The sequence below is a fragment of the Musa acuminata genome, chromosome BXJ1-8 (genome assembly GCF_036884655.1).
Source record: "Musa acuminata AAA Group cultivar baxijiao chromosome BXJ1-8, Cavendish_Baxijiao_AAA, whole genome shotgun sequence".
Lineage (NCBI taxonomy): Eukaryota > Viridiplantae > Streptophyta > Magnoliopsida > Zingiberales > Musaceae > Musa > Musa acuminata.
The window spans coordinates 40,708,928-40,735,964 of record NC_088334.1 but is presented as its reverse complement, the minus strand read 5'-3'; the positions used below and the strand labels follow the sequence as shown (position 1 = coordinate 40,735,964).

The following is a 27,037-nucleotide window of genomic DNA, read 5'->3' as shown; positions in this document are numbered from 1 at the left end:
TGTAGACGACTTGGGAAAGGGCGGAACAGAAAAAAAAAAACAAAAAACAAAAAATAAAGGGAAAAAGGCGAGCGATGACGGCGGCGGCGGCGACGAAGAAGAAGAGGGGCCGGCCGCGGAAGAAGCGGGAGGGCGGCCACCTTCACTACTCTCCTCCTTCGCCTCCACGGCCGTCGACGGCTCCCCGCCGGACTCTCCGCCCACGGCGCCGCCGTACCCTCCTAGACGATTTCGCCGACTTCGACGACTACTTGGATGAAGAGGAGGAGGAGGAGGAGGAGGAGGAGGAGGAGGTGATGGAGGAGCAGGAAGGGAAGGGGAAGAGGCGGAAGCTAAATCTCATACTCAAGTTGCCTCCTGCTGGCCCGACCACCGCCACAACGGAGGAGGAGAGGCCTCGGAGGGGTGCGCCAGTGGTGCCCGCATCGTCCTTTTCGTCGTTGGCTTCGTTTTCTTCGTATGTGGATGATGATGATGAAGAGGACGAGGAGGCGGAGGGGGAGACAATGAAGCCGCCGAAGAAGCGGCGATTAGACGGATGTGATGATGGTGTTCGTTCTGGTGGATCTGGTGACCGAGAGGTACAATGTACAGTTCAAGTTGTTCCTACACACTGCTTCTTTGTTCCCTCTAATTCCATTTCGTTCCACATGTTGATAATATTTACTGACTCTTTATTCTTGCAGACGGGGAAGATAATTCTTCTTCAGAGTTTGAAGGGGTCTGCTACAGGTTAGATTCTACGTAGTTCTTCGTTGTTTTGTGATAATGTTCGAGCAAAGTATCCTCTTTAAAATTGATGGTGTAAGCTTCTTGTCTTCAGGGGTGTCCACTAGTTCTCAGGTGGCAGGAACGTGTTTGCCCGAGAGGAAATTACTGGAGGCCGTTCTTGACAAGATTCAGAAGTAAATTGCTCTATATGGAGAACAGTTTTTTTTTTTTCCCGTTGTAATTGCTTAAGTGGCATTGTGTTCCTATTGAATTCTATGATTTTGGTGTGTCAGGAAGGACACATATGGAGTGTTTGCGGAGCCAGTGGATCCTGAAGAGGTTTGTTTATACTTGATACTTCGAAAAATTAGAGGAAAGATGGTGGGCTTTGTTCAACCTTATTACAATGCTTGTTTTGTTTCAGCTTCCTGATTATTATGATGTGATTGAGCATCCGATGGACTTTGGGACTGTAAGGAAGAAGCTGGCAACCGAAGCCTATCGTTCTTTTGAACAATTTGAGGTAACCCTTCCACTTTGATTACTGCTATTGCAAATTTATATTTCGTATTCCACATAATTTAGATGCTTATTTAAGCAGCAAATTACTTTGTGAATAGCTGGAAACTATTTAGTTCCTTGAGAAGGTAGGAGTGAGAAGAAACTCATAATAAAATTATTAATGAAGTTTCCATTTGTTTTGTTGCAATGAACCCAGCCTAATCATCAGGATTTATGTGAAAAGTTTGAGAACAACTTGATGTTGGACAACCTATTATGTTATCTTTTCCAAGTTTGTGCTAATGTATTGTTGATTTTTGACTAGCTATCAAGGCAAAGCACCTAGTGTAATCATCCTTTTCTTTTACTGACAATAACCCTATTCATTTTAATTTTTTCAATGGTGTATTTGATTATGGGAAATATAGATAGTGTGGATATGCAAATCCTACATTTAACAGCAGTTTTTTGGCTTTGGAAAAAACCCCCTTCAAAAATCAAATCTAGTCCTTTCATCTCTTTTGTAGCTCCATATTTACAGTTTGCAGCATCTATATTTCTCACAAATGTAAGGAAGTAGGCACTTTCTTCAGAACCACACATACCTTTGCCTACTTCCTTACAAGCAAAAAAAAATTGCCCTTTGCCCATACTAAGATTACGCTTTATGCTTGCTTGTTATGCATTTAATATAATAAAATGAGGTTGCTTGATTGTTACATGTTGCAGTACAGCCCAATATGCATGTTTGTCCTACCATAAATATGCAGATTGACTATACATGACCAGAATCAGACCATTGGTAAAGCTTTATGTGAACTCATTCAATGAATGATAGTTATGATAGACGTTCAACCTTGACATGGCAAGGCTAGTTAGGTGGAACCATAATACAAGTGATTTGAGCTGCAAACATATTTTTTGAAGCTATCTCAGATATCTTCTTTTTCTGAACATGGACTTAGCTTCTTGAAACAGAACATATGAAATGCACTTTTGGGGACATTTTCCCCCTTTAAAACACATTGCCTTTGTCCGTATGATAATTTCATCTAAATTTCTAGGTTCCATATTTTTGTTTCTTAAACTACAGGGCTATCTAATTTTATCCAAATAAGATTTATTATTTAAATTTACTTTCGTAGATGCATTTCAGATTGTCAACCTGAGTAGATTGCTTTTGTTACTAATTGTCACTTGTTTTACATCATATCTTCCACATTCTCATGCTTATCGCTTGTTTAATATGTAGTACTAAATATTACATTTTTGGGTTTAGGTAGTATAGTGTCTAGTTTACATGATCTACCAACAAACAGCACTTGTTTCCCCATTTGAATTCTGAACTTGGATGTGATAAAGGCGGTTGTTCTTAGTCTTGGCCTTATCAGGTTGTATTAATGTAGACAGCAATTTATGCTGGAGTTGTTTAAGCATAATTATATCAATAATCTTAGTGCGTCAATTGTAATTTTACTCATCTACAAGTGATTTCAATAGGCGCTTGGGTGAGGTGAGGCCCGAGCGCCTCGCTTCATGTCCAGGCGCCTCGCTTCAAAGAGGTGCCGCCTAGGCGCTCGCTCGAGCCCAGGCGTCGAGCGCTTCGAGTGAGCGCCTAGGTTAAACTAGGCGACCAAACCAGATTTTTAGGTTTGGTTGGTCTCCAATGCTTTAGTTGGTTCAATCGAACCAACTAAATCACCGATATCAGGCTCCCTCTCGCGATTTCCCCGACTTCCCCAACCCTAACACTCGCGATTTTGTTGCCAAGATTTCTTCTCCGTTGTCGCTGCTCTCTGCTGCTGCTGCCGCTGTCGCTGCTCGTCGTTACTGTCGTTACTCGCTGTTGCCACAATCGCTGCTCGCCGTTACTGCTGTCGCCGCTCCCGTTGTCACTCGTTGCTCCCTCTACCGCTCGTCGCTCGCGCTCCCATTCCCGCTGTCGCTCGTCACTCCCGTTGTCGCCGCTCCCGCTCCAACTACGGCTGTCGCCTGCTACCACTGTCGTTGCCTCAGTAACCTCGGTCTTCTCACACTCTTCTCACTATACTGTTAACATTATATTAACAGTATACCGCTAACTGTATACTAATAATAGTATTTTTATTTATTATATTAATAATATATTATTTTGATTTTAATACTATTAATTTTTATTTATTTAATATTATATTTGTTATTTAAAAAATAAAAATATACTATTATGATTTATTTATTTATTGTGATTTTGTACCCAATTTTCTTAATTTAATAGCATATTTTTTATTTAAATAATTATATTTATTAATTATATTATATATTTTTATATTTTAGCGTCTCGCTTTGCTCGGACGAGCGTTTGGGCGAGCGCTTAGCGCCTTGGGCGTTTTTGGACCTTGGCGCCTAGCGCTTTTTAAATCACTGCTCATCTACTTTGCATTTTAACATGCATAATGAGTGTATGGTCCTGCACACTAATTGAATATGTGTAGCATCCTTGGAAAGAACTTGGAGGGAGTTCACTTCTCAGCAATAGGATCCTTATTTGCCCAAAATTAAACTAATGAGATAACCTAGAAGGATTTATAGGAAAGCAATAAAAGAACACCAGAGATGCTGTAAGCCAGGTGGCATTGCAGGTTAAAAAAGCTACCATAATTTATACTTCTTAACAATTTAAGCATGTAATGCAGCGTCATATCATGTCTACTGCATGCACTTTTCATTATACCTGCACATGGCTTCTTTCTTTTCTTGTCATTGTGCTGCACTTCACACCTGTTTTTCTTATCGTCATCGTCCACTTTTACTAGTCCCTTGCGCTGTTATAGCTGCTGTCTTTGCCACCACTCATATTTAAGTTTCTTTATTTAGTACACTCTTTATTGGGTTTTGATTGCCATATAAGCTTGTATATGGGATATCACATAATTTCTTTGTTTTTCTAATTTTTTGGGTTGTTAGCTGCTCTTTTTATCAATTAATAATTTATTGCTTATAAAGCTTCATTTAACATCACTCGATTGGGGTCAAATGCAAATATGAATGTGCATCCACCATACATATATTTTTCTTTGGGGCTTTAGTGTTGAAATTCTTTCTGTGATACGTAAATAAATTTTTACATAAGTAGTTTGTTGAGTCAAGTGAGTTCTCCAATTGATAGTGACAATTTTGGCTAGATAGGCTTACACAATACTGTAATTTAAAAAAAAAAAAACCAATAGGCTATTTCTAATTCGTGCAATCAGAGAAAAACCAAAATGGAATACAGAGGAACAAAATTTGGAAAATAAATAATTTGCATAAATTATCAGATTATAATAATGGATAAACAAACACATAAATTGAATTGTTCAAGAGGAATTAAGCAGAAGAAAAATCAAATACTAACAGCTGTAAGCCCTATTTTGTGCAAATTAGTGACTTCACCAAAGAGCAATGAAAGGATTTCAGTTATAGACAACTACAACTAACCTTTGGTTTATTAGAGAGATTTAGAGGTTCTGGAATTGAAGTCATGGTTACTGATTGAACACCAAAGAAGATGGTTAGATGGATAATGGCTGTCGATTCTTCTATTAATGTCTTCTGAATCAGTTTAAAAAAGGTTATTGACTGGGTCCATTTGTGAACCTCTGCTAAATCGCACAAACACTTAAAGGTTCTTTGTGATGGCATAAACCTCTGTTAAACTCTAGTCCATATTCTTATAGTGAACCTTAATAAAGGTAATCAGGAAAAGAAATGGGCCTAAGTACATCTACACTTGGGTACCCCTAATTGTATATATACTTATATCCTTTCAAACAGTTATGTACTATACATTTTGCAAGTTTGCACAAAACACTGGATAGACTGTATAATTGTTTTATGTTTGTACTCACAGAGAAAGGGCTCATGTCCACAGTGGTGAGTCATACATAATTTCCATGTATTCTGTGTCACAGAAGAATCGTAGATAATTATACAGCATATATCCAACACTAGTGAAGGAACTGTTGCTGACAGAGCTAGAAAATTGTAATTTATGCTTCTCCCACGTAGTCTAAGAAGCTGACCTAGCCTAGAGAGATTCCTGGAGCCAACCCCCCCTCCTCCACCCTACCCTCCTTTTTTCTTTTCCCTTTCCTGCTTCCTCTTTCTTTTCCTTCTGTTATATCACTTGGTTCCCCTTCATCATTTGTTTCACAACTAGGACAGCTGATAATTTAGATCTAGAAGCATGTTTTCGGTCCGTCTTACTGACCAAACTTGTTTATCATATATTTTAACTTTCACAATGAAAATTCAAGTTCTTCGTTCTCTCAGAAAATTGATCCTTGTAAACTTTGTTTCTTATATGGTCTCCTTATGAGATTAATTATTAAATGCAGGATGATGTCTTCTTGATTTGCAGTAATGCCATGCAGTACAATGCACCAGATACAATATACTTCAGACAGGTATTAGGAGCTCCTACTGTATTGTTCAGACAAATAGATAGATATGGTCTTCTTCATAATCATTGTTAATAATCCTTATCCTACTCCCCAAAAGGCACGGTCTATGCAAGATATTGGAAGAAAAGAATTTCAGAAGCTAAGAATTGAGGGCAAATGCATGGAAACTTATTCTAAATGTGAAGAGAAGACTGTTTTCAATCCCATTGAGAAAAAACTGCTACAGATGTGCCCGCCAAGAGTTGCTCAAGAAAATTTTGTGTCTGATATCTCTTCTGCTACAACTATTGCTTCTGGAGGTGAGCCCTGTACTGGGTTGAGCACAGCAGAAGCTAGTGGTGTAGATCCTGCAACCACTTCCAATGGTCTTGCTGATGGCAGTTCTTCCCTCGGGGAGAGTAAGTCAGAGAAGGTGGATGACCTTAGAGGTATGGTAATTAGGGGCTTTCAATAGGTTATGATATTGGTAGAAGATCTTCTACACTCTTTATTTAAATGATTCAGATGTTTTTGAAAGTATCTGATGTTCTAGAACCAAGATCGCTTGCTGTAGCTAAAAATCCTTAAAGAGTTGTGAATTGACTAGACAGTGATGGTAACCTGCAATAGCTCCTATGATGACATCGATTCGGTCGATGTTAATCAGTCATGTTTTTTTGTTGGGTTACTATAGAGTTCCCATGTGATATAGTATAATTTTACTTAACTGTGAATCATTTTGTTTCCTGAAATCCACCCAAGATTTCTTTCATTAGATACATGGCAGTTTTTTTACCCACCTTACACTAAAATATTAGATTACAAGGAGAATGCCCTTCATATTTTATAAGAAGAGGGCTAAGATGGTCCTAAAATGAAAACATCAAAAGCCATTACAAAGGAAATGAACTTTGATAATGATGTAAAAGGAAGCCGGTGTGGCCATAATGTGGTACTTGGGTGGTGCTAACACAACATGAGTGTAGGAGTCCTACAGGTTCTGCATCCGCCCAATGGATACCAGACTAACACCATGTGAAGGCCATGGGGATACTGTGTCTTGTGTCATGTCGCCACAGTATTTATTGGTGTGCAGTTTAGAAGTTATGTATTCACAACTTCAATATGGCAGTACAGGATCGCAGATCACCACATATGTGCCTTATTGACATTGTAAGTAACTTAATTTTTCATAACTTAGGATAGTCTATCTGATGTAAACATCCAAAGGTGGGTCAAGTGTTCAAATGGAATAACTGTTGGGCATAGTGATATCTGGCTAAATTCAAGTGGGTATTATATCATTGACTTTTTTAAGAAGAATTATTTCACATTTTATCTATTACTATCAATTTGTTTTCTCTTCTAGTGAAAGGCTCTCCATCTAAGCTTGGGAAAAAGTCACTTGAGGGAGATGAAAATCGGCGTGCTAGTTACAATGTATGTGACGAACAGTCTCCACAGGTGTCTGGCATGGTTTGTGATGTTCTTGATGGCGAGCAAAGGAAGCTGGTCCCTGTATGTAACAAAGGTTACTTATTGATGTCTTTCGTTTTTCCGTGTCCATCTGATTTTTTATTTTCTGAATCAGGTTGGACTCGATGCAGAATACTCGTATGCAAGGAGCCTGGCTCGTTTTGCTGGTAATCTTGGGCCCATTGCCTGGAGAATTGCTTCACAGAGAATTGAAAGTGCATTGCCTTCTGGTGTTAAGTTTGGTTCTGGTTGGGTTGGAGAATATGAACCACTTCCAACTCCTATTCTTTCTTTCGAGAACATTCCCCAGCTACAGCATCAGCAACTAGATACAAATACAACTCTGCAGTCCAAGATGCCATTGAAGGATAAAGCAACTGCATTGGGTAAAAAAGCCAATGGAAATAGTCGGGAAGTAAATTATGGTATCCAGAGTAAGCTAGGCACCACAATTTACAATAGAGGTTCTGGTCCTGTGACGGGGGGAAATAATCTTTGTGGATTTACAGAAGTGAAGCAACAGTCGCCTAGCTTCATCTCTGAAACTCAGCTAAGGCCAAATGCTGCTGTATTACAACAGAAGAACAAACAAGTGACCTCTAAGCTTGCCAAGGTTAGTGGTACCTTTTTGGAACAAGCCCGAGAACATCAGCAATCTTCCTCAAGTTGTAGTTTGGTAGATCAATCTGTACAAAGGCCTGAAATCTTTACAGGGGTTGCCGCTTTTAAACCTCCTGGGAGAATTTCATTAGACAGAAAACTTGGGCAGCCTGAACCTCTAAAACAAACAGTGGCAATGGTGCCATGCAGTACAACTGATGGAAGAGTTCCTGTTGGTCAATCAAGTAATGGGAAAGTCTTGGGTGGATCTAGCAGCAACATTCTGGGAAATACCATGGGATTTTCCTCCAAATATCAAAAAGGAAATGTGGGTGATGAACACCAGACATTACATGAGTATGGCCTCAATCATCCGTCAAGACTAATGGGCTGGCCAATCGAGATGCTTAACCAGTCGAACATTTCAAACAATTCTGTTGATTCTTCTAAATTTTTGCCATCAGCTGTTCCACCAACTGGTAGAGAAAGTCCAAATACTGCAGATGCTGCTGCAGCTGGAGCATGGATGTCCATTGGAGCTTCCACACAATCTAAAACGTCAGTTAATGCTGTTAATGGTCGTGACAGTCCAAATGCATCTGCTTCTACATATTTTTACGGTTCTACTTCGAGAGCACCAAAGGTATCCTCCAGAGTTTCTGATGATTCCAACACAACTTCCATGTCTCAAGCCTTTAGGCAGCCCATTCAGGTGGTTGGTTCTGAACCCCAGTTTTGTAACAAAGGACTGGTCATCTTCCCACAACTAGGCGCAACCGGTATGTCCAGATTTCAAGGTCAGACTCCACAGCAAGGCCTGCTTCGACAAACAGAAAACAGGCATCCTAAGAGCGTTTGCCCTCCAGACTTGAACATTAGCTTCCAGCCCCCAGGATCTCCTGTTCCGCACTCTTCAGGGATTCTCAAGGACTCTCAGCAGCCGGATTTGGCTTTGCAGCTTTGACATTTCATGTTTGGTCCTGTTAAATTCGCCACGCAGAAAGTTATTGATGTTGTGCAACCAGCCATTGTGAATTGATGCATGCAAAAGGAGAGGTTAATCGATGTGGAATTCCTCTATACTGGATGAAGCTTGTGGCAGGAAGTTTGGTAGATATTTGAAGGGGAAAACACATCGAGTGGTGATCGCTCAATGCAACAGATCTTTTGCTTGAATCATTTGTTATGGCCGGGCATGTCACGGAAGAATTAGGTAATTCCGAAGACCAGACTAGCAGATGACCTATGTGGATTGCAAGTATGTGGTTAGAGAATTTATGTATCTTCATAGACCACAATGGATGATGGCTTCAGGTTGCTGATACTCTCATCTTTAGCTTCCACCATGGCAACATATCTTCTTGCAGTGGATTAGCAAGTGAATTGGGCAGATGTACTTTGGGCAATTCAGTTGATCTGGTCTTTCTTCCGTTACTGTTTAACAGCTGTAGCAGAATCTTTTTTAGATTCTGTCCAATGAAATGAAGCCAAATTATGATTGTGATCATCTTTTTTCATGGTATTTAATTTTTCTATATATTTATATCCGTATTATTGGATCGATGATGAGAGTCTCGAGTATATTTATTGAAAATGATTTTTCTTTTATTAAATGATAAGCTTCTCGAAAATTTTGAATTGTAAAACAACAAAGAAAAAAGAGTAAATCATGAATTATTGAATCCAAAATCATCAAAAGTGGTTGAGGGCTCGTTGGCTTAAAAACAAATCTACCGTACACTAAAAATGTCGCATTACATCTGTATTTAGCATTCAAACTAACGAGAAGGAAATCCTGTTGAATGCTTCCATCCTCGTATACTCGACCAGTGTCCACAAATCCCACCGATACTTGACATGAACAGTAAACGAGGTAACCCTAAGATTCGCTGACAGAATCCTTGTCGATAACCAAAAGATTTGCCGTTCAACCGTCCGTGTCTTTGAACTGGTAGAAGCACCGCATCTGGCTCGCTTTAAGAGCGATCTCTGCCTGCGCCGGCCACTAACAGTCGCCGTTCAAACATTTGTAGCGTACGAAGCATCCGCACGCATCGAAAAGTTCCGTTTTCTCCTACCTGCCTAAGTTCCCGTTACAATTCCTCTCATCTTCCCTCTCTGATGAAATGGCGCGATCTGGGCCCTGAAATCTCGGAATCCCGAAGCAGAGGATGGATTTGAAGGCTCCGGGGACGTGTTCTTGCGGCGCCCTCCGTCTGCGTTGGAGGGATCTGGGACGTGGGAAGCCGGTAGCGCTGTCGGTGCCGGTGCCATCTTGGAGGCGGGAGAGGGCGCAAGGCAGGAGACCGAAGCGTTTCGGATTGTCCGTTAAGCTGGTGAAAGATGAGAGCTTGTCATTGCCGCGGGCTTCTTTCTCCTTGACTCCAACTCCTCCCGAGGAGGAGTCCGTAAGGAACCAGAACCTTAGTTTGCTTCCGCTCCCAAGTGGGTTTTCCATTTGGATTTGAGTACTTTCCTTTTCTATTTGCGTGGACGTTGGTGATTTGCTGTTACTGATTGGTGGAGTAAGATTGAGGTGGATTTGTTTCTAATGTTTGGATGTTGAGTGCAATGTGATGAAATGCATGAAAACTGTCCTACTCGGGTTTCTTTCTGCTGATGCTATTTCATGCTTTCTTGAGAGGGAAAGATGTGAATTTATATTAGGCAGTTTATGTTAGAAATTTGATGGTTTTACTATTGTGTTTATGTATTTGTGTGTGGCATGTCTCGGTCTATTGGTGAACGTATCATAAGGTCACAGTAGTGCTGATAGTTCATACTTTAGATTCCATTTCTTAAGCTGTTTGTACCATTGATAACTCATCATTGAAACCTCCGTGATAAAGATACGCCATAGTATAAAAGTTATGTGACATTTTGCTTAGTAATCCCTTTCGTTTAAATTTGCAGAACCATTGTCTTCAACAGATGTTTCTGTTTCTGGCCATAAACCTAACATACGTGTAGCATATCAGGTATCCCTTTTGGTATATTAACTGCTGTTTGTGTTTTCCATAGTGACTCTTAAAGCTTTGCATAAACATCGGTGTTCTTCTCTTGTTATGCGTAGGGTTGCCCAGGTGCATTCGGTGAGGCTGCTGCTCGTAAAGTATACCCAGATTGTCAAGCAGTTCCATGCGAACAGTTTGAAGTTGCTTTCCAGGTTCTTGATTGTAGCATGTTGAAAGTACCACATTAATCAAAAATTAAAAAAAAATGTCATCTCCAACCAGACTCTACTCTCTCATTTGCAGGCGGTCCAACTTTGGCTGGCTGATAAAGCAGTTCTTCCAATTGAGAATTCATCATTTGGAAGCTATCATCGGACTCATGACTTGCTTCTTTCTCATAATTTGCATATTGTGGGTGAGGTGCAATTGGCTGTTGACCACTGTCTTATGGCTCTGCCAGGTGTGAAAAAAAAGGAGCTAAAACGTGTCTTAAGCCACCCGCAGGTTGATATCTATTTGTCTGATGTTTAATATGTCTCGATTTTGTGGTTCTCAACAACATATCACTTGCAGGCACTTGGGCAATGCGAGATTGCACTGAGCAAATTAGGCGTCATTCGAGAGAGTTTTGATGATACTGCTGGTGCTGCTCGGGTAATGCTTTTATACATTTGTTCCATACTTGTTGCCTTTTCACATTATCAGTATCGTGTAGAGGATTCTATATTTTGTTAGCTTTCTTAACATTCTCCCAGTTGATAGCTTCAAAAGGTTTAGGAGATGTTGGAGCAATTGCAAGTGCCCAAGCTGCAGAGATATACGGGCTTCATATACTTGAGGACAAGATACAGGTAATTGATGTTTTCTATCACAAAAAAATTGTTTTATGTACCCTTGCCCTTACACTGGGATGTCCTACATAATCAGTGATAGACATCCCTCATTTTCAAACTTTATATCAGTTGTATTCTGCCGAGTCATCACCCTAAAATACTTGGAATATTATGGCTTATCAATGTTGTAAATCAGTAATATTCTGCTCAGATCTTTGGGGCCTTTTGATGCCCCTTTTCATCTATCAGCTTCTAGTGACCAAGGATAGACTTGACTTAATTCCTTATCTTGAGCTAATGTGAGTTGTATCTGTTTCTCCATTCTATCTCAAGCTGACATGAATCTTATCTAGATTTCCTATATGATCTGGTTTCCATGAACATAACCGAGTTCTAAACTATCATCATCTTATTGTCTGACTCCTCTTATCAAATTGTTCATCTTTTGGAGCTTTAAATTGTGAATCTATTGTCTACTGAGAGAAGACTGATATGGAATGGTACTTATATATTGTATCAAGATTCAATAAAATATCAACCATAAGGCTGTCTCTGTTGGTTAGTGCATTATTGCATAAGTGATAGGTCTTGAGTTTGAGTTCACATGTGAGTGTCATGTATGCCATCTAATGTAATGAAGATTTCTTTCATATTTTTTTGAAGTAAAAAAAGCCAGCCATGAGGCTTGTTTGTGGTACAGTTCAGTGTCATTGATTCAAGAGTCTAAATTCTGTTATGCTGATTATTCTTCACTTGATCTATGCATGAGGATTTTTTTGCTTGTGAACTCACTTTTGTTGTCTGCTAGAACAATTATCTGAACTAGATTAAAATTCGTGGTTTATTAATCATCTATTAGGATCCAATTACATCAGGATCTTTAACTAGGGTAATATTCATAATGCAATGCAACTTTTGATATCCTTCCAATTGCAATCAAACATTTTCCTTAAGAATTAGCATGTCGACAAAGTTGCATGGTAAGACCATCTGTTGTTTGATTGCCAGCTCTGTAATAAACCAAGTCAATTTTGATTCTAGATTAGGTTTTTAAATGACTTCTGCTTAATTTATGTTTACTTTTTCTTCTTATCTTTGAGGTACTTTTACTTGGTTTGTGTTAATTTACTCTTATAAGGGTCCACAAGTCTTAGTTAGGAAAGGTGTGTGCAGAAATGTGTCTGCTTTTGATTCTATTGAAAGATGCTTGCAGCTATTGTATTCTCAGATGTTTGTCATATGTGAAAAGATTCTCTGGCAAATGGAATTTCCTATTGCTTTTTTTTTCTTTTCTGCTGTTTATTTTCGTCTGTTAACCTATTTTCTCTGATTGTTTATCTCTTCTTTGCAATTTAATCTCTATGCAATCCTGTTCTTTCATAATAGCAACAACATATCTGATGTTTCTCATTGTAGTAGAAGTTTCCTGCAGGATCTCCTTCAAATAGCTCCTAATTTTAAAGATCAAATTCCTATACTATCCTTTGCGGATAAAGGAAATACATCGAAAAACTTCTTCAAAAGTGAAACTTGATTTTAGCTCTACAGTTTAATTTAAAAGAATGATTACGTATGAAATTTTTTGGCAAACATCATACTAGCCATGATAACTTGTGTCGAGCACCATATCTTCTGCTTGTTTGGTGTCCAAAACACCAGCCTCCATAACCAACAAGAGTCTGCAAAACCTTGAGATAAAGGATCTCCAGTCTGCACTAGTAATCATTCAGACGTGTCTGCTCCAAACACAGGCTGCATTATTTTGCAAACTAATATTCATGACTGCTCCCTGGTCTCATTTTATGGTACATTCTATGACAGGAAATTTTTAAGAGCAATCATCAACAATGGTTGCTTTAAAGTTCATTTATCTTATGATGCAAGACAATTGCTCGAGCATGGCAGTTCATCCACACAAAAGTTTGGCCACATAGCTCTAGTGTAATCGTCGTTGCTGTCTGTATTGCAAATTATGACTCACTAGGTGGAGCACTATTTGCAGTTCTTTATTCCTCACATACACCTTTTTTAATACATTGAGCTGAACAATTTGCAAAACTTGCTAACTACCATATGACATGTTTTTGCAAAGGGTCCTAAACTCTGCAATCACTTAGGGTACTGGAGTCTTGGCCTATCAGTAAAGTTCAGAAAGATAATAGGAACTAATATGCTTGTAAATTGTAATAGGTTAGAACACTAGTAATTTATACATGTGGGAAGTCGTTTACTTGGGATCTTTATTTTACATCTAAGGCTGCACTTCCTTAAGATTGGGATTAGCAATGAAATTATCATTAATGAGGGTGGGCCTTGGTACAAGGTTCGAGTTACAAAAATAGCCTCTTTAAATATTTCAAGGTAAGACTACATACATTGACCCTCTCTAGACCCTGCATTGGCGGAAGCCTCGTGCATTGGTTACGTCCTTTTCTTTTTAATCAGATTATCATTAATGCCAGATATATATATGTCGATTATGCTTCACCATCAAATTACACCTTCATACCATATAATTCAACATATAGTTTTCAAGTTAATTTTAGCATATATAGCAATCTCCTGTTGATTCAGAATTTTGAGTCCTCCAGCCGCTCCATCTCTAGCTGCTCTGAGTTCTCATTGTTCATGGTAACATTTTGTAACAAACATGGCAGGACATCTCTTTTAATATTACACGTTTTCTGATTCTGGCTCGGGAACCCATAATTCCAAGGATTGGCTGTCCTTTTAAGGTAGTCAACAGACTTGCTTCCTCTTATTTTTATCTGTTGGAGTGATATGAAAACAAACTCTTTTGCTAATTGTTTCAGACAAGCATTGTATTCACTCTTGAAGATGGTTCTGGGGTACTGTATAAAGCATTGGCAGTTTTTGCTCTTAGAAATATAAATCTGACAAAGGTCTGACATATAGATCAATATTTCCAGCCTAAAGAGCTTACCTAATTTGTTAGAGTTAATTGCATTTTTCTTATTGCAAATTGTAGATAGAGAGCAGGCCACAACGTAAACGCCCTCTGAGGTTTGTTGATGATACAGATCATGGTACTGCCAAGTAAGTTCTCCATTCTCTTTCCTTTTTTGTTCTCCAATTTTCTTGCAGATCGAGTGCATGTACTTACAACTCTACCATCTTAATGTAATTATTATTATGATTATGGGAAAATAATTGGTTACACATAACTATTGTATCTATTAAATGTTTGGTACGTATGCCATGGTTTAAGTGGTAACTTTCATCTTAGGTACTTTGATTATCTTTTCTACATTGATTTTGAAGCATCCATGGCGGAGCCCGGTGCACAAAATGCCTTGTCCAACCTACAGGTCAGAAAAAAAGAGCCTACTTCTCTGTCTTACTTTAGTTCTTACACTTTTGAGAAATCACAATGAAAACCCCTGTCAAGTTGTTGTCGCCGCTGACATTTTCCTGCAGGAGCTTGTCTACTTATCCAGGGATTAGTGAATTGGAAAAACATTTACCTGCACTTATAAATATTTCAGAATATATATATATATATATATATGCTAGTCTGTGTGAAGTCATACCAAAGAACAGTTTGGAAATCCTGGTACATTTTCTAGGTCCAAGGACATGAGGTCAATCTTTAAAGAAAACATTAGCTAGGGGATGAAATTAATAGATTACAACAGCTTTTACGAAAACACAAATTAGAATAGAAGGAAATGATTGCCGGTGGGAAATATCAAAGCATTAACCTAATACCCAAAAAAAGTGTAACACTCATCTTTAGATCATTCTTTAGCACAAACGATAACCTTTTTAATGTTATTATTCACTGAGGAACAGTTAAGACGGCGGTTCTGCAGAAGTTTCAGGACACCTTCACCATTTATGTCCGTCTTGGTCATTTTGAAGTAGGAAGATTTCATCATCTAATGATATCATATTATATTGAATTAAGCAGACAATTTTGATCATTTATTTATCTTGAAAGATAAACTTCTACTTCTTTCCTTGTTTCTTCATTGCTAAACCCTTTTTTTGTTGCTTAGTGTTTAATGACATGACTAATAAGTTCAGATGTAGGATGGTCTTCTCATTTTTCTTCATACATTTATCAAGTTGTTTTTTTTCCTCATTTCAGCGGAGTCTTGAATGTAAACTTGTAAACAAATCACTAGTCAAGATTTGATAAAATCATTTTAGTAGCATAAACTATCACCTTCTTCATGTTATTATTCACTGAGAAACAGTTGAGACTGCAGTTGTGCACAAGTGAGGGCACCTTCACCACTTAGTCTATGATGACTTGTTGGAAGTTAAAGGTCTTCATTGTGTTACTCCATTAACATAGTTTTGCTTGTGCAGGAATTTGTTACATTTCTTCGAGTTCTAGGCTCTTTTCCAATGGATATAACTCTGTAATATCTCCAAAGAAATTTTCCTACATACATTACTAAGACAAGGCCCAATCAAGGTTCATATGTCGAAAATTTATGCAGATGAATGCTCTCCTAGAAGCTCAAAGGGTTCTCTCTAATGAAGGATATGAACATCCTGTTTCCAGTTCCTTGTAAGTTTTACATTGTCCAATCCCATCAAGAAAACTTGCTCCTATTATTCTTTCACATTGATTCATCTATCTTCAGCTTTGGTGTTTTCTAAAAGAGTGCAGCAATAAGAATTGTGTGCCATTATTTTCTTGCAATCTGTGTCTTACATGGATCTTCAAATGGCAACCGTAAGAGATCCAACGTGTTAGCTATTACGATTTACACATACACATGCACACACACACACACACAAGCACGCACGCACGTGCATGCGTGCGCACGCACGTGCGTTCAAGCACACATCCATTGTCGGGAGTCTTGTGCATTGGGTTTGCTGAAGTAAGTCCAAATTAGGTTTCAATATAACAACAATTTAAAGTGATCCATTTGGAAAACAAAATCAAGATTTTGTATCAAGCTAACTAGATTTCTTTTAGAAATTAATCGAGATCAACGCATTTACCATAATCATGATTTTTTTGTTACCTAATAAGAATGGAGAATGCAAATTTTGTTTGGAAGTAGTGATAAAAGATTTGTGGAAAAAATCAACAAAGTAAGAAAAGTGTGTGGGAGTACTGATCCTAGAAAACCAAAAACAAGAGAAGGCACTATTTCTCTAAATTTCAGCATGCACCAGTAACTCATTGTTGGACAAGAAAAAAAACCTGAGCTGATGTAGATTTTTGGGTTGCATGCACCGCCGGACGAGTACTGGAAATTTCTACTTGATGCATAATTTCTGCCCAAATACTTTGGTGACTTTCCTTAGCTCCAAGCTTAATTAATATTGTGTTGTTGTTGATAGGCCTTCTTCAGGTGAAGTGATGAGCTGATTGGAACACCCATGATCATGTCCTTGTGAGTTTCCCCATTAGATTCCCGTACTAATCTATGCATTTACTACGAAGTGATGGGTTGATGGGAGCAATAAAGTAGAGGAATCTTTCTTCTGCTGACTCGCAGGCATCATCGGACCCTGAAGACATGCTTTCCTTGTCAGGAAGCTAAAAATGCCAACTTTGTATGGTTTGTGTTCTCTTCCGAAGGTCGTAGTTTTGAATGATTGCAGAGATGGCGTCCAAAGTATTTTACTCGGATAAATCTTAAAGGAAGAGAATCCGTTGTTTCATAGTCAAAAGCATTAAAAGACATGCCCAAAGGAGAAGAAAGATGGATCTGTGTAGCTGAGATAGCAGAAAAAAAGGCTTCTTCTTTCAACAAGAAAGAAAGTGAAAGCGTACCTCAGACGTGAGTGTATGACGGAGGGAGATATTGACGCGGCTCAATCCAAAGACAAGGCCCGTTCGAGCACATTATCCGGCCGTGTCTTCAGATTGAGGCACGCCAATACCTCCCATGTCATCAACCGCTCCCTTTCAGATCTATCTCATCCTGTGCTCGTTCTTCCTCCTCGACGACGGGCGGCGAACTCAAACAGATCAGTAGCGCCGATGTTCATCGGCGTCTCTGCCGCGAGCTACGTGTCATGCAAAGTTCGGATTGTCCGAGGATGGAGGCAAGAGTAGTTGCGGAAACAGAGGGGAGAAACATGAGGTTTTCCTTTCATCCGAGTCGTAATAGAGTTGTTCTTCCGCTGTAGTTCTCCGCTCACGAACTTTTCGTGGTGATGTTGAAAGAGTAGAGGATGAAGGAAGCGAAGCTGATAGAGAACCACATCGACATGAACAAGTCTCGAGGCAGTACACGTTTATATTGGCTGTAGCCAGTAAAATTGCCTAGGAATCATCTGTCATATGTCTGCTGTTAACTAGGAGTCTAATGCATGTAGACAAAGTACTAGGAGTCCACAAAGAAAAAGGGGGAAGCATTTAGGGATATTATAAATAGTTGAGTATGTGGATGATCCTTCCTTCTTCTGAATGATCTTGAATAGAGCCAAGAAGACATCATCAGTAAAGTTGCCTAATAGTCATCCGTCATATATTTTGTCTCTCTCTCTCTCTCTCTCTCTCTCTCTCTGTCTCACAGGAGCATTATTCAGATGAGTGAAAGAATGAACATGGAAATGAGAAAGATACCGAGTAGGGAGTTGTGCAAAGGAGAGACCTCAACAATGATGTATCGGATGGAAGAGAAGGAAGGACCTGGTGGACCACACAGACACAATGATTTGGTGGAGTCAAGAGGTGTGACTTACCTTGCGTTTGTTTGTTGGGGGGTGCATTAAATTTCTTCGGGATCATCATCTCATCTCTCTGTGGGGTGACCAACACCATTTCCATGTGCTTCTTGCCAAGCTTTCAGAGCATCGATGCAGCCTTTGTCCTGCCTATCTATCACCACTGGAGCTGGTGGGGGACGTTGTTCTTCTTGTTTCGCTTCGACTTTTTTTACTTTCTTTTGCTACTTCGGGGTGTGGTTCTGCAGCAGCAGCAGCAGCAGCCGACCAGCCAGAGTTATATTACTGTAGCTTCGATGGGACCATTTGTCCCATGCCCAAATTTCTTGTCAAATTAAGATGACGACTAAGGATATATTAGTCTAGTCAAAGTACAAGAAATGTGAAGCATGTAAATACATATTTTTGTTCACATTAACAATTTTTCGACATAAGAAATGTAAAACTAACAATACATTTTTTTTTTGCTAATAGAAATACTCCAACTTGTAATTGAACCTGTTTTTATTGGCAACATTCGTGTCGCTGCTTTAGCAGTTTAACTAACTAACTAACTAACTAATAATGTATTATTACTTTCTTGATCAAGGCAAAGGACGAATGTAAAAGACAGTAAGTATGAACGAGTAATAGGAAACCACCACCGATGACAAGGGACTTGTATTAATGCCACGATTGAGATGTGAAAGCTATCGATGTGATGCTTCTGCTGTCTGGCATAGGAGAAGCAATCAATTAATTAATGGTTTCACGCGAGGTGTTGTTACACTTGCCAAATAAATGGCTGTGGCTGTGGCTGTGGCTGTTGTGGGCTATTCAAGTTTCTTCCGTTGGGAGCCTAACATTAACTGTTGTTTGCTTGGTGCGACACAGCAGCTTGTTCTTAATTTTCTCGGGCCTCAGAGTGGATTAACTGCCTCATTTAGTATTAGGCTTAGTTAATCGCTTTTCAGAATCGCTATCTTCTTCCCCTCCCCTCCCCTCCACTCGTGTTGTGTGTAAAAAGCCTTGGACGATAAGATCACTCACCGACAATAGAAACAGACAGGTCCACGAACATTCATCAATGTGATGTACGCAGCACATCTGACTCGGAACACTTTCACATGTGGTGATTGAAAACTCTGACACGCTAAAAAGCCTCACAAAACATCAGACGATAATAAATTTGGGGAGTTCCAAGTTGTGATGATGGAGGTTCTTTGGATGAATGGAGTTCTATCACTGCTTATCGCAAACCTGGGTAACGCAAGTCACAACAAAAAAAGGCTGTCCAACTTTGATCTTTAGGAAATAACTCAGGCAATTCAATAACAATTTATTACCAGGTTCAGGTTTTGATGTTATTCTTTTAACCATTCCACTAGATGACTACAACGAGAAATTAAATTACATCAACAGTAAAAAGAAATTAAATTACAACGATTGTATATTTTGCTCTTTTTTTTCTTTTTCTTGTTTAGAGACCGCCACCAGGACAAGAGCTGCACCAAGTGTGCAGAGGACCGGCCAAGCTAGAGGATCATAAAGAGGGAATGTCCTTGCCGGCAGAGGGAATGGGTGCTACTGAGATTTAACTAAGCTGAGACATAACAGAGAAGAAAACTTGAGCAAAAACATGTTTCATCCTCCAAACTTTGAAATTATCAGCTCCTTGAGCTTCCTCCTAAAGGTATCCTCTCCCTGTCCGTAAGATGGCATGATTTGAAAAGAAGAACACAGGACCAGAACATCAAAATTGTGTATCTCCCTTAAAATTAGTGCATCACGATCATAGTCCTGACCAGAAGAAAAATAATCCAATAGCCAGGTTGATACCAAGTAATGAAACAAATGACAGTTTAAGCTTTTGATTCAATTCTTTGTGTTTCTTAAACCTTCTGAGCAGTCTCCCATGAATGATTTTAAAAACTAAAAAAGTAAATCAAAATTGCAATGATACCTTTTCCGTCACCACTGCAACAACTTCAGTATTGAATCTATCCTTGAGTTTGCCAAGTCTCTCTTTGATCATCTCAATATCCTATATATTTGGAGATTCAACAAGCCTTCAGATGAACCACATATAAAGTAATAAGCAAATAAAACTAATCGCTTTAACTGAAACTATGCCACATATTTTCCATGCTTGCAAAAATAAGATTTAAGATATTTTATCTTACGGAAGTAATCTCATCCCTACATTAAGTACTTCATGAAAGAAAATAATAGTAGCCAATCAATATTAGGATTAGCATCTTTCAGCACATGTCAAATGGTCGAAGTCCCACAACAATTCTACAGTTCTGTAAACATATATATATATATATATATATGGACTGGACCGAGAAGATAAGTATGAACTGTCTTTCTAGGAGACCAATACCACTCATGACTCACAAGTCACACTTTTGTTATTTTCAGAAGCAAAAATCCTTTTTTTTTAACTACCAGAAATAATTGAAACAGTATCACGTGTCAGAAGAAATAGCAATCATTATGAATGATATTTTTCAACTCAGTTTTTTGACAGGAAAAAGAAATGATTCCAAACAGGTCCTGAGTTCTACTCACAAGCCAAGCATTCATGTTCATGCAGAAAAGCATATTTAGTCAAACAACTTTCCTATAATCTTGTGCACACGAAGGTGTCCACACAATCCAATGCTTGATGTGAATCACATGGCACAATGCTCAGGTCACAGAAAACAACAATTAGCACTAGCTGATGGATGACATGACCTTCTGGAACCATACAACCTAGATACTGGATAACATCCAAAATAGCAATGCCCAGCAATTTTTAAATTATAGTACCACATGTCATATAATGCATTATCTTCCATTATGTAACTTCGTTCGTGAAATATGAGCTTAAGTAAAATTATGAAATTGTGGTTTGATTACATAATGCTAATATACCTTCAGTTACTTGGCTACATAAATTTATTTAGTACAATGTGCCAAGAGAATATGAAATAAACATTGATCTTTGCAAGAAAAAAAATTCACGGATGGTTTCATCTGACTGGTGTGAGTCCAACCAGGACTATTCTGGTGAATCCTTCACTGTATAATATATTAGGTCAGTTGGAGGACAACTTTCCTTTTGGAAATAGGAAATCCCACTTGGTGGAATGGAGCTGCAGACAAGATCAGAACATCTTTCATAGCAACCTTTTTGTCTTTTCATAAACATGGATGGCATAAAACTCACCTTTTCATTATTTTGTTAATGCACCAGCAATGTTCTTTAATGCCTATTACAAGCTTTACAAAACTCTTGCTGTATTCCAGAATTTTAACAACCTAAAAAAGGATTTTAAAGAAGGTACATGATGTTATGCTGCTCCATCTTATTGCATATAACATATACCAAGGATTGCATGTATGAGTTAATATCAGGTTTCACACAATTTTAAAATACCAAGACAAAGCCACAGGCTAAAAATGGAAAATTGGAGAAAATTGAAAAAGAGAGATGTGTGGAAATAGAAAGATGGAGGGTAGAGATGACAGCAGGTAAGGTTTCTTGGGTACCCATTCCAGCCTAACCCGTTTAAGATTGATTAGTTACCAATTAATTGGGTTTGGAATAAGTACCAACATGTATCATGCAGTATGGCTGTTATTCCATTATATGTACCACTTCATAATAAAAAACTAATTCCTGGTTTCTTCATCATATAGTCAATTCATTATTTGGTAGGTTTCCCCATATGATTTGCTTTAGTAGCCCTCCATATATGGAGAAAACCACCTGGAAGTCTTTCATAATTTTAACATTCAATAGATTCTCTAGCAGATGCTAATTACTTTTTGTCAAGTCACCAATTCTTCAGCAACTGACAAAATAAATCATACAGATACATATTTACAGCAACAGTGGGAGGAAAAAAAGATACTCACATTTAATTGAATGGAGTGATGATCACCGAAGTCTAACCTATCAACAAGCAATGGCCCAATCTGCAAAAGACAGGCGAGAACTTTAAAAAAGAATACAGCAACCAGGAGTTATTTAATCTGATAGTTTAACGAATACGGCTTCAAAAGAAACTTCAAACAATAAATAAACATTAATGCTTTTGTTACATGTTTAGAATATACTAAATATTTGGCAAAATAATATTTAATTTATATTGAACACCCCAAATTGAACCAAAGTGAAAATATCGGACAACCTTCCCAACTGCCTGGACAAAAGCATTTGGAAAACCAATGGCAGAAACACACAGTACAACCCTGTTAAGCACCACACTGAGTGGCAATGTTGAGTGCTGATTCTTGACTTCAAAAAAGTGTGATGGTGCCAATCTAGTGAAAAATACCGCATGGCATGCATCAACAGTCTGCATCTTTGACTTTATGACTTTAAGCTGCCCATCAGATACCTGCAAAGAGCAAAGTAGTCAATGAAGCTTCACTTAAGGCTGAAAAAGGTATCTGCAATCTAATGCAAGCTTGGTAAGCAATAGAGACCAAAATAAATAAGCAGAAAGGGCACTCAGGCCTTTCCTGGCAGCAGGCAACCACAATGAAGGTTGTGGGACAAAGTTGACAGCGACACATATTAACAGGAAGAAATTTTAAAGTATTTTCAGCTTCTTATTTTATAATGTGAAGTTCGGACAAAGTTGAGTTAGGAGTCTAGTAAGAGAATGAGGCTTGTAACCTATAAGTACATGTGGATGTAAGCCTCTAAAGCTCATGCTTAAACTATTGTCTATCTTTCTTCAACTAAATATAACTTGGAAAAATTATTAGCTCTTAGGAGGCTTCTTCTCCACCTCAAACCAAGTACACGTTAGAGGCAGAACTTTTCAGATCACAGATACATACCAAATCTGCATGATGAACTACAATGATATCCGCTCTAGAAAGTGCACCCAGTGGTTCTCTCAAAGACCCACGCGGAATCAAATGGTTGTTCCCCCAAGGCATTAAGCCATTTAACATAACAATTTCCACATCACACAACATGCTCCAATGCTGCCTATCAAAAGACACAAGAGGACATTAAGTTAGAACAGATTATGTTATCAATAATAACATACTTAATCAGATAAATAACCTGATACAATCAGGTTTCAGAAAATTATTGTGTTTCATATTCACCTACTTGAAAGCAGAGGATGTAATCCTAACTATGTTGCCTAGATAAGGTACAAAGCTTAAAATAGTCTGAATAAGATCATCATGATTTCAAATGTTTAATAGGATAATAACAAAAAATAATTTTCAGGGTTATTAGTGATAAGGTCATTTAGTCTCACATTGGTTGAGGAGTATGAGAACTAAGAGCTCATAAGTCTACCGGGTATCTCTTATCCTAAAAGGCGTCTTTTAGAGCTCACGAGCTCTGAAAGGGCAAAACCGTACGGCTACACCCACCACTCAAAACGAGCAATTCCTCGTAAGCCTACAAGCTGCACCAATGACCGACCAACCAAATTGTCCCTTATCAGATTGGCGCTAGAAGGAGGGCCCGAGGCCTGCATCTCGGTTGAGCAAACACGCTCCCGAGCCATGCACCTTGGCTCCCCTACATGAGGGAGCACTGATAAAGTTATTTAGTCCCATATTGGTTGAAGAGTATGGGAACCAAGGGCTCATAAATCCACCATATCTCCCTTACCCTCAGAGGTGCCTTTTAGAACTCACGAGCTCTGAAAGGGCAAAACCGTGCGGGTACATAAAACGGACAATTCCTCGCGAGCCTACGGGCCGCACCAATGGCCGACCAACCAAATGGTTCCTTATCAATTATCTGGAAAAGTTGTTGGAATGCATATAAGAAATAGCACAATACAAATAAATACCTGCATTCCATCATCCAGGATGGCAACACCAACTTTTCCATTCTCTGATGCAGATCCAAACTCGTGAGGATTTGAGAGTTTCTTTGAATATAATGTGTTTTCAAATTTCATGTGTCCATGCCTTTCAAAAATAGAAGCTGCAACAGCAGTCCTGTTTGCACCTACACCAATCCTAGCAGAAGTCCCTGAAAGATGTCTCTCAAGCATTTTAGCTTCATCACCACTTGCATAGCCCTGCAAAGATGATAACCACTATGTCATGGTAAAATAATATCTCATAAACAGAACCAGTGACATGATTCATCAAAGGAAGCAACGCTGAAGACACGATCTTGATGCGATACAGCCTATGCATCAAATTCCTAATTCGATACTGTTTAACCCAAGAACAAGATGAAATGAACATTATCCGTCCCATTGATTTGTCTTTAAATTAGCATACCATTTGTCTAAGAAAAATAACAAGCCATAGGGTGCATTGCTACATGGTCTTTTCCTGCTTTTTAGCTTTATCAAAGGCCAAGCTTCTTTATTAAACAAAGAATAATACATACAAAGTGATATCTATAATTGAGAGCCATCAAATTACTTAATTACAAACATAATACCAGAACCCACATTAATAACAAAGGAAGTGGAAAATGAAAAGACAGTGTCCAATAGTTTGGCAGATAAAAAGAATCAAGGAAAGTTCAAAAAGAAAATAGAATTTCTAAGCAGCTTCTTGAGTAATTGATAAGCACATCATGTGCACCAAAAATGTACACCTTCTACTTGCCACTAAACTAACTTTACGATTTTGTTGCCTGATATCAGGCACAAAAAAGTATGAAAAATTAACAAATCAGATAACAACATTACGATTTATTCAATGAGTTAATTTTTCTAAATAGTTTCTAAAGAAATTATCAGCACATCTAGCAATTTAGGCCCTGGGCTTGCAACTGAGATAACTTTACAGCTTTGCTGCCTGTTGATCCCAGAAGAAGCTAAGCTAAGCAATTGAAAGTATAGAAAAAGGTTTCCTTTGTCTTGCTACGACAGTAAGTAGCAGAAGAAGATCTGAACGAAATTCTCACCAATGGCTAAGGTTTTTGGTCTATTCCCTCCCTTTGTAGGTTGTGAGTTGTGACTATGGGTTAGCAGAAAAGAGAGAAGGAAAAAGGCCCTGGTGAATCATGCCTAAAGCACCAGAATGTCGAATAATCTACATCCAACAATACAATCTCCAATCCCTCAGCTGAAACTGAAACTGAAACCATAAAGCTTCACCTTGTTAGGCCACGGCTTCACCGTCGATGCCTTTGTTCTTAGAGATCATATTTGGTTTCCAGAAGAAAAGGAACTTCTCTCTGGAAAGATAAATATCAGTTCCATGTTTAAGCAGAACATTTTGTAATCTGACAAGCTCTGGACGAAAAATAATGCAAGCAACATGATGATTAATTGGTTCCACGTTCAATAGAGCATCATGGCTGAGGTAGAAGAAATGAATCGATAAGCAACAACTGAAGACATTTCAAGATGCTTCGAAAATCGTCACTGGTTCATCAAGCACACATCATTTCTGTGTCAAAGAATGAGTTTGTATTCATAACCAGTGCCTAGCGTCGTGAACAATAATATTCTTTAACCCTAGAGACAACTCCGATGCTTTAGCTAACTGACACCTGACAAGGATCATTACCAAAAGAACCCATTTTGCAGATCCACAAGAACACGGAAACGCTTTATATAAATAACATAAAGGTATTTAAAGAAACCAAGCTTCTTGATCAAGATTACCCTGGTGAGGATGAGAGGCGGGATTCCGGCCTCGACACAGATCCGGGCGATGAATTCCACCATGGGCGTCTTCCCATTGCCGCCCCATGTCAGATTGCCAACACTGATTACCGGCACCGGCAACCTGGAAGAGGAAAAAAAACGAGAAGATCATCAAACTCACAAGATCGAATAGAGAGAGAGAGAAAGGGGAACAAGAACAGAGGAGGATCGAGGGTTTAAGGCTCTGCCTGTGCCGAGGGAGGATGCCGAAGCGGTAGAGACGGCGGCGTAGGGCGAGGGAGAGGCGGAAGAGAGAGGAAGCGAAGGAGAGAAGAGGGAGGAGGAGGGAGCGTTGGAGGAACGGCAGCTCCTGGAGGCGGCCATCCGGGGTGGCGGCTACTCGGATCACCGCCCTCTTTAACGCCTCCATGTGCTTCTTTGCTGCTCAATCCCTGTGGGTTCAAGAAACCACCAAAAACAGGCGAAGTAGCAACATAAATATCATGTTGGTGAATTCCTCACCAATATATATATATATATATATATATATATATATCAAAACGGCACCTTTTATTTTTTAAAAAAATAATATTAATCTTAAAAAATCATTTGAATTCACAAGGGATTAAATCAGATAAAAAAAATTAAGTTAAATTAAACCAATGCTTTTATTATATGCTATACATCTCTTTCTGTTTTACTTTTACTAATTGACACAACCTGTATTGTATGATCTTTAATTTTTTACTACTTCCTATTTGATCCTCAGTTGCCTCAATATACTTCACAACCTCAAACCATTATTGACTTTTTGTGTTATTGTGTTTAGGATTGAGTTTTATTATCTACAAGTGTCGAATTTCATCACCAATGATATCAACTTCTTTGGGCTTCTATTCTATCATTATCATTATTATAAGGTGGGTTCGAATGTTTTACGCTTTTAGGGTTTCAAAACTATAGCAACAACTAACATTATTTGCCATGGAACTTCGATAATTTTTGAAGGTATATTTTTTAAAAAAATATTTATTAAAAATTTAAGCTTTCAATTTATTGTGTAGCTAGGGTTCTAGGGTTGTATTGATGTTTACTATGTTAAATAATGATTTGAAAACTTTTTGTTTTACTATCAATATTTTGAGTATTTTTTTTATGAAAATAAAATCTTTATCTAGAACAATGTACCATTATTTACTTGTTTATTTTATTTTTAATAAATTATAATTCATCCATATAATATTATTTTACATTTGAGCTTGTAAAGAGATCCTATATATATAAATATATATATATATATAATTTAGTCCGAGAAAAATTTTCATAATATG

At 38.4% G+C, this 27,037-nt stretch overlaps 3 protein-coding genes across 7 annotated transcripts; 2 read left to right on the top strand and 1 right to left on the bottom strand.

The window, feature by feature from the left end:
• The first annotated feature begins 13 nt into the window (after positions 1-13).
• Positions 14-9,195, top strand: LOC103994754 (uncharacterized). 2 transcript variants are annotated; one of them, XM_065079637.1, is made up of 9 exons: positions 14-581; positions 687-732; positions 824-905; positions 1,005-1,050; positions 1,136-1,234; positions 5,568-5,636; positions 5,731-6,061; positions 6,982-7,130; positions 7,204-9,195. In XM_065079637.1, the coding sequence occupies exons 1-9, from the start codon at positions 75-77 to the stop codon at positions 8,650-8,652; spliced, it is 2,778 nt and encodes a 925-aa protein (XP_064935709.1). In that variant the 5' UTR covers positions 14-74; the 3' UTR covers positions 8,653-9,195. The 2 variants fall into 2 exon arrangements, with proteins under 2 accessions (XP_064935709.1, XP_064935710.1); XM_065079638.1 differs by having other exon boundaries at positions 6,982-7,143; positions 7,220-9,195.
• Positions 9,196-9,439: 244 nt separating this feature from the next.
• Positions 9,440-16,228, top strand: LOC135587834 (arogenate dehydratase/prephenate dehydratase 6, chloroplastic-like). 2 transcript variants are annotated; one of them, XM_065079641.1, is made up of 12 exons: positions 9,440-10,133; positions 10,602-10,666; positions 10,762-10,854; positions 10,946-11,146; positions 11,216-11,296; positions 11,398-11,493; positions 14,133-14,210; positions 14,289-14,378; positions 14,465-14,532; positions 14,723-14,804; positions 15,811-15,863; positions 15,945-16,191. In XM_065079641.1, the coding sequence occupies exons 1-12, from the start codon at positions 9,860-9,862 to the stop codon at positions 15,946-15,948; spliced, it is 1,185 nt and encodes a 394-aa protein (XP_064935713.1). In that variant the 5' UTR covers positions 9,440-9,859; the 3' UTR covers positions 15,949-16,191. The 2 variants fall into 2 exon arrangements, with proteins under 2 accessions (XP_064935713.1, XP_064935711.1); XM_065079639.1 differs by having other exon boundaries at positions 14,723-16,228.
• A 3,204-nt stretch (positions 16,229-19,432) lies between these two features.
• LOC135587832 (probable tetraacyldisaccharide 4'-kinase, mitochondrial) lies at positions 19,433-26,196 on the bottom strand. 3 transcript variants are annotated; one of them, XM_065079633.1, is made up of 8 exons: positions 25,955-26,196; positions 25,725-25,848; positions 23,940-24,173; positions 22,960-23,109; positions 22,302-22,511; positions 22,027-22,086; positions 20,081-20,161; positions 19,433-19,917 (listed from the first exon to the last, which is right to left on the bottom strand). In XM_065079633.1, exons 1-8 carry the CDS (start codon positions 26,134-26,136, stop codon positions 19,762-19,764), a joined length of 1,197 nt encoding a protein of 398 aa, XP_064935705.1. In that variant the 5' UTR covers positions 26,137-26,196; the 3' UTR covers positions 19,433-19,761. The 3 variants fall into 3 exon arrangements, with proteins under 3 accessions (XP_064935705.1, XP_064935706.1, XP_064935708.1); XM_065079634.1 differs by having other exon boundaries at positions 22,449-22,511; XM_065079636.1 differs by lacking the exon at positions 22,960-23,109.
• Positions 26,197-27,037: the final 841 nt, after the last annotated feature.

Bases quoted from the DNA above. Each gene is read 5' to 3' on its own strand.
- LOC103994754 (XM_065079637.1), top strand. From the start codon at position 75: ATGACGGCGGCGGCGGCGACGAAGAAGAAGAGGGGCCGGCCGCGGAAG. The intron at 582-686 runs GTACAATGTACA...TTATTCTTGCAG, and splicing joins GTGGATCTGGTGACCGAGAG to ACGGGGAAGATAATTCTTCT. The intron at 1,235-5,567 runs GTAACCCTTCCA...TATTAAATGCAG, and splicing joins GTTCTTTTGAACAATTTGAG to GATGATGTCTTCTTGATTTG.
- LOC135587834 (XM_065079639.1), top strand. From the start codon at position 9,860: ATGGATTTGAAGGCTCCGGGGACGTGTTCTTGCGGCGCCCTCCGTCTG. The intron at 11,147-11,215 runs GTTGATATCTAT...TATCACTTGCAG, and splicing joins GTGTCTTAAGCCACCCGCAG to GCACTTGGGCAATGCGAGAT. The intron at 14,211-14,288 runs GTAGTCAACAGA...TAATTGTTTCAG, and splicing joins GGATTGGCTGTCCTTTTAAG to ACAAGCATTGTATTCACTCT.
- LOC135587832 (XM_065079633.1), bottom strand. From the start codon at position 26,136: ATGGAGGCGTTAAAGAGGGCGGTGATCCGAGTAGCCGCCACCCCGGAT. The intron at 23,110-23,939 runs GTATTTATTTGT...TTTGATAGGCAG, and splicing joins TCCTGGATGATGGAATGCAG to CATTGGAGCATGTTGTGTGA. The intron at 19,918-20,080 runs GTATCATTGCAA...TCTTCTGGTCAG, and splicing joins TTGCAGTGGTGACGGAAAAG to GACTATGATCGTGATGCACT.